Source organism: Ictalurus furcatus, chromosome 26 (genome assembly GCF_023375685.1).
Source record: "Ictalurus furcatus strain D&B chromosome 26, Billie_1.0, whole genome shotgun sequence".
Classification (NCBI taxonomy): domain Eukaryota; kingdom Metazoa; phylum Chordata; class Actinopteri; order Siluriformes; family Ictaluridae; genus Ictalurus; species Ictalurus furcatus.
In genome coordinates, this window is record NC_071280.1 from 18,580,834 (window position 1) to 18,588,808 (window position 7,975).

The window sequence follows — 7,975 nt, forward strand, 5'->3', positions numbered from 1 at the left end:
AAGGACTAAATTAATTAGCCTTAGCTCATGCAGTATTTTCCCATGTTACATGGTTTACTGGTGAAAGAGGCAATACATTACCACGAGTAACTAAAATCAGCATATGATTAGAAAATGGACATCTTTTTATTTTGTGAAGTTTCCTTCTACTTTTACTTTCATAATTTACTTGACTGATGTTTAAAAGATTTACTTAAATCTTAACTAGGTGAAGAATGTGGTGTTGTGTGTAAAGGTTTTTTTTTTTTTTTTTTTTTTTTTTAAACCCAAGAGTATTTACTTTCATTTTTTTTTTTTTTTTTTTTTTTTTTAAAAAGGGTAATTGCTCTCTTACTTGAGTAAAGATTTTGTCTACTTTAGCTTCTAAATTCCAGATTTCCAGAACCAGTGCACTCCTTCATATATTTCTTTGGAGAGTTTCAGGAACTATCATCAGTGAGTGTAATATTGTTAATGAGTGTAAATATACTTTTTTTTCTCATGGGGGGAAAAAAATAACACCGTCAAAGTCTATAAGATTTATTTAGAAAGAAATTGATTTTTTTTTTTTTTTTAAAAATGGACAAAAAAAATGTGCTTTTAAATGTTCAGTTTTGCGAACTGGTTTGAAAAGTAGGACTGTTGTGCAACAGTGGAGCAAGTACTGTATCGACCGCACTTTAATAGGTTACACATTAATAGTAGGATGTGCTTGAGTAACCTAGACATCTGCTTGTGCTTTTCTTAATAATACACCTCTGTGGTCACTCCAAATAAAGTTGGGCATCTCTGGCAGCTAACACTGACATGGCCATGAAACGATCCCTGCAGTCAGTCACTGCTCAAATCTCTTTTTAAGTTCAGACACTTTCGGTAGAGGAAGGTCTTCGTCCTCTGTGGCTGTGGATGATAAATTAGATGTGGTTGGTGATTTTATGGTCAAGTCATCAGTTTTTGTACTCGCGGTTACCCGAAGGGCTTCAGGGCCTCGTTGAGAGATGTTTAGAGGTGTATCTAAAGTTTTGTGGCCATAACTGGGTCTTACGGTCTCAGGTGAGCCCTTGGTCTGGTAGGCCTTGACCTGGAACAGGGCCACTTTGGAGAGCACTTTAGGAGTCGATTGGTCTCTGCACTCTTCCTGTCCCTCATCTTTTTTGGCTGCATTAACCAAACTGTCTGCATTCAGTTGTTCCTCAGCAAGGTGCTCCTTTTCCTGGGGAGAGTTTCTAGGTAGACTCCCTGGGTTGTTGTTCTTCTGAGTTAGATCTTGGTGTCCTGAATGGTGTGTGTTGTTTATTGCCTCTTTTACTTGCCTCTCCTGGGCTCCATTACTTTCCCCATTATCATCATCAGGTTTGGACTGCCAAGTTCTTTCCTGATTTTCTCCTGGTGAGCTGCTATTTTCCTGATGATGTTTTCTGTATGATCTGATAGTTTCACCTGGCACTACTTCAGATGGTCTGCTAGGTTCCTTCTTATCTTCCCTGCATGGTCTGCTTGTATCCTCCTGATCTTCTCTGGATGATGTGCTAGTTTTCTTACAGTTTCCATTCAGCTCCTCTTCAAGTTCCTGTCTTAGATCCATGAGATCCTCCTCTAATCTTCCAAGATCCACACATGGCTCCTCCTCCCCTGAGGTAATGTGACCCTCTCTCAACCCATCTCTCATGCCCCTTTCTGGTTCGTCGTTTGGCAGCTCGGACTCCTCCTCCTCTATATCTGGCCCCTCTTCAAGCCCCTCCTCCCAGCTCATCAGACTGCCATTGTTCCCAGTGGAAAGACTCAAGCTCTCCTGACTGGGTGTGGCTAAGCTCCTCTGGACACATGAGGGGTAAATTGACAAAAATAGATTAATTTCTTTATCTATTTATTTATTTATTGCTGAAAAAGCTTTGAAGATTGATTGCGTGTGCATGTGTGTGCTCACTCTGTTGATGAAGTCAGTGCAGTCGGAGGTGAAGACGTCGAGGCTGCGTGTGCTGTACAGCAAGCCCGGCTCTGTGGAGCTCTGCGTGCTTAATGTGTCGAAGATCTCCCCAAGCAGGTCCATCTCCTCAAGATCAGCCATCACGGAGAACTCGTCCTCCTCGGTGAGGTCATCAGAAGCCAACTCTACACAACTGCACACAAATACTCGAAAAAATGAACCTGTGTGTGGTGTGGTGTGGTTCTAGCAGAATACTGAGTGATGGGGTGGAGCGATGATACTCTTATTACTGCTCTAGTTGATTATTTTACTATAACGGCATATCCCCAATTGCTTTATTCTCTTTATACCACAGCAACGGTTAACATTTATTCTTCGTTAAAGAATATTATACTTTTTATCCGCTTGTAACTACATTATTCCATTAAGATTGTGAAACACTTGCGTTATCGCAACTATAAACATTAAACTATAAACATTATGTTTCCTCACCAGCAAACTTGAGACAAAACTGCAGCTTGTCGTGTTACCAAGAAACCGCAAAGTAGTGTAAACTCTCAGCTTTAACTCTGACTGTTTTCAAAGTGCTGACACTGGAGACTCCTTCCTTTAATGTCAAACATCTTATATAAAACCTCACCATATCAACAATTCTATACATTTTTAATCCTTTTATGTGAAGAATCTGAGGCCTGTTTAATGAAGCAGTTTCAGTGGCTACTCGGGTAAGTTTGTGTTTAGTTTCATCTCAACAAGGTGGAATGTTTTTTTTTTTAGTGGGTTAACCGTCGGTTTTCCCGATGACCTTCTGTATGAAAGATATGAATTTTCGGCAGATGGTACAGTTGATCTATACCGGCTTCTTGAGCCGCACATAAGTCTGACACGCCGACGCCACGCTCTTACTGTACCGCAAACTGTAGCCTATGTATTGCTTTGTGGTTCTTTGCGAGTGGTATATACTGTACAGTACTGTGCAAAAGTTTCAGGCACATGCAAAGAAATGCTGTAGAGCAAAGAAAATAAAATAATACTATATAGAGCAGTAAACGGTAACAAATGAAACAAAGGTAATATTTGGTGTGATGACCCTTTGCTTAAAAAAAAAGTAGTCTCAGGTAGAATTAGTGCAGTTTTATAAGGAAATGAGCTGTAAGTGTTATCGAGCATCTTGCAGAACCAGACATGGTTCCTCTGGAGATTTTGACCGTCGCACTCGCTTCTTATTTTTGCAGCAAATCCCAGCAGCCTTTGTTCTGTTTTTAGTCTGAAAAGTCTCTTACCAACTTCATACTCTGCTTTCTTTACTGACGTACAAACATTTTACTGTAACGTTTCATTTTGTTTCATAATGCTTGGAAATGTTTTCGTACTGACTCGATAGTGTAGAAGACATAAAATAAAAATCTATAAAAATGTTTGTACTTAAAAAATAAATCAATCAATAAATAGGGTGGCTAAAACTTTTGCACATTACTGTACATGCATGCTGCGGTATTATCCCTGTCATAATACATTTTCACAAACTGATATTTATTTTAATAATATTTAATGAAATAATTTACATTTATATTAAATCAAATGACACGGAACATGTCAGGGTTGTAAGTTTTAGAACCCAGACACACCCCGGTTTATTCTCACTGCAAGCCTATAAAAGTAAACTTGTGTGTTTTTACCTGCTTTTTGTGGTTAATGGAGGATTAAATCAACTTTTAATGTGTCTGCATAATAATTTCTTGCTCTTCAATCAGAAGTATGCTCACCTGCTTTTTTCCCCCCATGCTGAACATTGCTGCCTGTTTGCTGCAAAAGTCTGGATTTTATGTGATTTATAAGATAAGATAAGAATGACTTAAGATGAGTAAACATTTAATTCAGAGTTAAAACCTGGGCTGACTGAGAAAGTTGATAACCAGCATCATGAAACCTGTTAACCTTTTAATTAACCCAATTTGGACTTCTTTATTTCCCTCGACCCAAAACTTTCTCCGCAGCTCAGAGGTTGTTCAGCTCGCTTTGTGAAACAGGCCTGTGTTGTACAACTCCCTGTGGATGAGCGGTTACTATAGAAAGAATAACGCGTTAGAGCGAGCGCGTCAGTATGACCCTGCGGTTTGCAGTCGAGCTGCTGTTAGAAATGATTAGATAACTTCATCATACACAGGGATGCAACGGGGAGGTCCAACAACTGCCTCTGAGGAACAAAGTGACTTGTCTTTTCAAAAAATGTACTTGAAGTGTATTATAAACACATTACTCGACATAACGTTATTAACATTATTATTAACATTATTATTAACAACTGTTACTGTTCCATGAGTAGTTCTTCATAGAAATACTTTTACTTGTAATTGAGTAAACTTTTTAGCTATTCTACCCACCTCTGGTTGTGACCATCCCTATATCTGTGTTCTTTTAGCATGTGAACAATCTCACTGTCACACACTCACTCTCTCTCTCTCACACACACACACACTCACCACTCGTCTCCCCAGCTGCCACTGTTGTCTTGCGGTGTTTCCTCCCCCTGCTGGACGGTTGGTTTGCGTGTGGGCCTGCGAGGTCGGGACTGGAAAAACAATGTCATCATTAACATCCATGTTTGTAATCAATATTTTAATCCAAACTCAAACAGAGCTCATCTTAAATCTTTGCGTTTTGAATATCGGAGCTCTTAAAACTAATGGATGGAGAAGAATGAGCATGGACTTCAGTTTTAACACGCTTGACTAACTGGAAAATGTCTTTGAAACCCAGTGAGTGTCTGACCTTAAACAAGTCTATTTCCTAAAAATATAGATAGAAGTACACGGCCCGATAAAATGGTCCCCGGGGAGGGTAGTTTATTTTGTCTGGGGTTCCATTATAACGTCTCATGAATCTGATTGTTGTAATAGGGGTCCATAATTTTTATTTTTTTTATTTTTATTTTTTTGTGACGGTGACGGAAATAACAAATAAATCAGTAAATTGTTTATATATCGCACTATTATCAAATATATTATTCTACTTTTGAATAGATTTTAATCCCATCATCAATAACCCCCAAACCAAAAAAAACTACCCCATTTTCCTAATCTTGAATTTGATGAGAATTTAAAGAAAAACGTGTTCGTTCTGAAAAAATAAAAATAAATAAAGTAAAAGCTCTACAGCTTCAATGAACAGCCAGAATACTATCTGAATAATCAGCGTAATATTGAATCAGATGGATTATGTTCGGAAAATAAATCCGTACTGGTGTCGGTTTTATGTTTAGGTTACATTTATAATCGTCCTAATGAAACCTGAAATCACTGACGTCATGAGATTACTGCTGTAAATAAAGATTTCACACACACCTTATATCAACGAGACAAAAACCCAAGAGGTATTTCTTCACCATTGTGACAAACTAAATAACACTGAATTAAACTGTAACACGTCAAATCCTAATCCGCGAAAACCGAATTATCGGGTTGTTTTAGATCACATGTACCTTTATTATTATTATTGATTATTGTTTTGGTTATCACAGTGAATGTCTTCAACCGTTTTCGCTCTACTGCTGTGTGGGGTGCAAGAGTCACCTTTCCAAAATGCTGTGTGATCGGTAATCTGTCCTGAAGGCAGTCTGATTTGTTGACGCGGTACGGGTGTGTGCCGCACACAGACCCTCCTCTCTGGAGCATGTGAGCTTGTTTCTGTTCCTGAGAGAAATACAAGCAAAGATGAATGTTCTTCACTGGCTGTCTCTGTCTTACTACTACTACTACTACTACTACTACTACTACTACTACTACTACTACTACTCTCTCTCTCTCTCTCTCCCTCTCTCCCTCTCTCTCTCTCACTCACTCACTCTCTCTCTCACACACACACACACTCTCTCTCTCACACACACACACACTCTCTCTCTCTCACACACGCCTTGTGTCTCACCTTTGATGAAATGAGGTTCTTCAGCTTGCTATGACATGTGACCTGAAACAGTCGAGCAGGAGATAAAACGAGTTACTAGAAACGTAGACGCCTTCTGAGAAAACACAAAGCTTGATCAGTGAGCTGCTGCTGGAAAGATACATTTCAATCAATCAATAAAGAGTGTGTGACGTAATGCAATATAAATCATATCAATCTCCTGTTCCTGGAGCTTTACCTTCCTGAAGACTTGAGCTCCAACCGTAATCGTGCCCAAACTGACCAAACGCATGTCGTTCGGAACAATTCATACTATAAATAATGAAACCCGTCGCCATGCTCAATAGGGATAAATTCACACTTAAAATCCGTATCCTGTGTTTATATGTTTCTGTAAAGCTGCTTTGAGACAATGTCCGTTGTTAAAAGTGCCATACAAATCAAACTGAATTGAATTGAAACTGATTTAATATTTTTTAATTGAGTCGATATTCACACGATTGGACTGAAATACCACTCACGTTTTTGTACATCTGAGCCTTGGACTTGACCGTCAGAATGAGAGATCCTCCTCCTTTCTGTAAAGCAGTGAAGGACGATAACGTTACAACACGACTCGGTTCATCGACTCGGAGCGTTTCACCGCTCTCATGGCATTTTAGAAAACAGGACCAAATACAGCACATGGATGAGTTTGTGGAGGATAAAACTGACCTTCAGGTTCCCCATCCACTGCTGGTAAGATTTTGCGCCACCTGATGCGTGGACAAAATAATATTACTGAATCGAAACAAATCAAAACGTTATTGAAATAAACCATGTAATTATTAGAAAATAAATTTCAATCCTTTACATTTTAACTAGAAGATATTCGGGTGCTGCTGAATTCTGGGTTGTGATTGGTCAGAAGGTGTTGATTAATTAATTTTCTATAACAGCAGCTCTGACAGTAGTGCATCTGCACATCACAGGTTTATATTAATATTAATGCGCTCGTTCTAGTACGTTATCGTTTCTATAGCAACCGCTCATTCACAAGATACACAGAATTTAAAAAAATGTACTGCTACAATGAAGTTTTCTGTAATGAGATGTTTATGTAAAGTATCCAATGGAAGGAGTCTCCAGTGTCAGTGCTTTGTAACAGTCAGTGCTTTTTTCTTTTTTTTTCTTTTTTGGTCTTATTAAGAGAGAATGAAAGAGGAAGGCATGTTTATAGCTGCTATATCATAAGGATTTCTGGACTTTCGAGCACATTTATGAACGTGAGGAGATAAACCACGAACCTGACGATGCGCCGCACTGCAGTATTTCCTCCTCAAACAGGTCGTCTGGCTCTTTCTCTCGATTGAGCATCTCTAGACGTCCGTCAATAAACTGGAAGCACACGTTTATATGTTTCAGTGACGTGACGAGGCGTTACGCTGAGGTAACGTCTTGTACGAGTATAAAAGCGCAAATGAAAATAACTGCGTTTTTTTTTGACCATTCACTTTACTGATTAATGAATGGATTAATATAAAGTCATATTTTTATTTTAAACCTTTCAGTCGTTTATACACATATGAATTTTTGTTCTGTCAAAATATTACATATATTATAAAGTAAATGGATTGTCCATGAGTAAAAAAGCTAAAACAATATGCCTGGAATAATAATAATAAAAAGAAGAAGTAGTCGTCATACTCTGACATCATGGTCCTCTCTGAGACATGGTTAAATAGGCCTAAAGCAACACGAATTCCATGATATACATCGAGGGATATACTGTTTGTTATAAAACATTTGCTACAGTACATAAAGATGAGAACAACAAATAGTCTAGCGAGCTACAGAAGATATACGCATTATATAATTTTCCTAAAATATAACAGAAAATGAGCCTTAAATTGATGGTCGATAAGTGTGGACACTACACAGGAAAGAGGATTAGAATGACTGAAGGTGCCTTCATCAGAGATGTCAGGTTTTATTCTCTTTATCTCTTTATTACTTACTGGTGCTGTTACTCTATATGCACTGCAAAGTAAATATTTGAACACTAGAGGGCACTATTGGGGCATTTCTCTTCCAGAATCAGACTCAATTAGAATCAAAATCAATTCTGATGCAAGAAGTAAAAGGGAAAGTGTGTGTGTGTGTGTGTGTGTGTGTGTGTGTGTGCAC

General features: G+C 38.4%; 1 protein-coding gene across 1 annotated transcript in view; it reads right to left on the minus strand.

The window, feature by feature from the left end:
- Positions 1 to 503: 503 nt before the first annotated feature.
- dennd1c (DENN domain containing 1C) overlaps positions 504 to 7,975 on the minus strand; it is a 16,274-nt gene continuing 8,802 nt past the window's right edge. The window contains exons 15-22 of the mRNA XM_053615283.1: positions 7,096 to 7,186; positions 6,524 to 6,564; positions 6,331 to 6,387; positions 5,831 to 5,872; positions 5,479 to 5,598; positions 4,390 to 4,478; positions 1,907 to 2,099; positions 504 to 1,795 (exon numbers count right to left, since the gene is read on the minus strand). Of these exons, the coding sequence (XP_053471258.1) occupies positions 815 to 1,795; positions 1,907 to 2,099; positions 4,390 to 4,478; positions 5,479 to 5,598; positions 5,831 to 5,872; positions 6,331 to 6,387; positions 6,524 to 6,564; positions 7,096 to 7,186 (1,614 nt within the window). The 3' untranslated portion in view covers positions 504 to 814. The remainder of the gene's footprint in view (positions 1,796 to 1,906; positions 2,100 to 4,389; positions 4,479 to 5,478; positions 5,599 to 5,830; positions 5,873 to 6,330; positions 6,388 to 6,523; positions 6,565 to 7,095; positions 7,187 to 7,975) is intronic.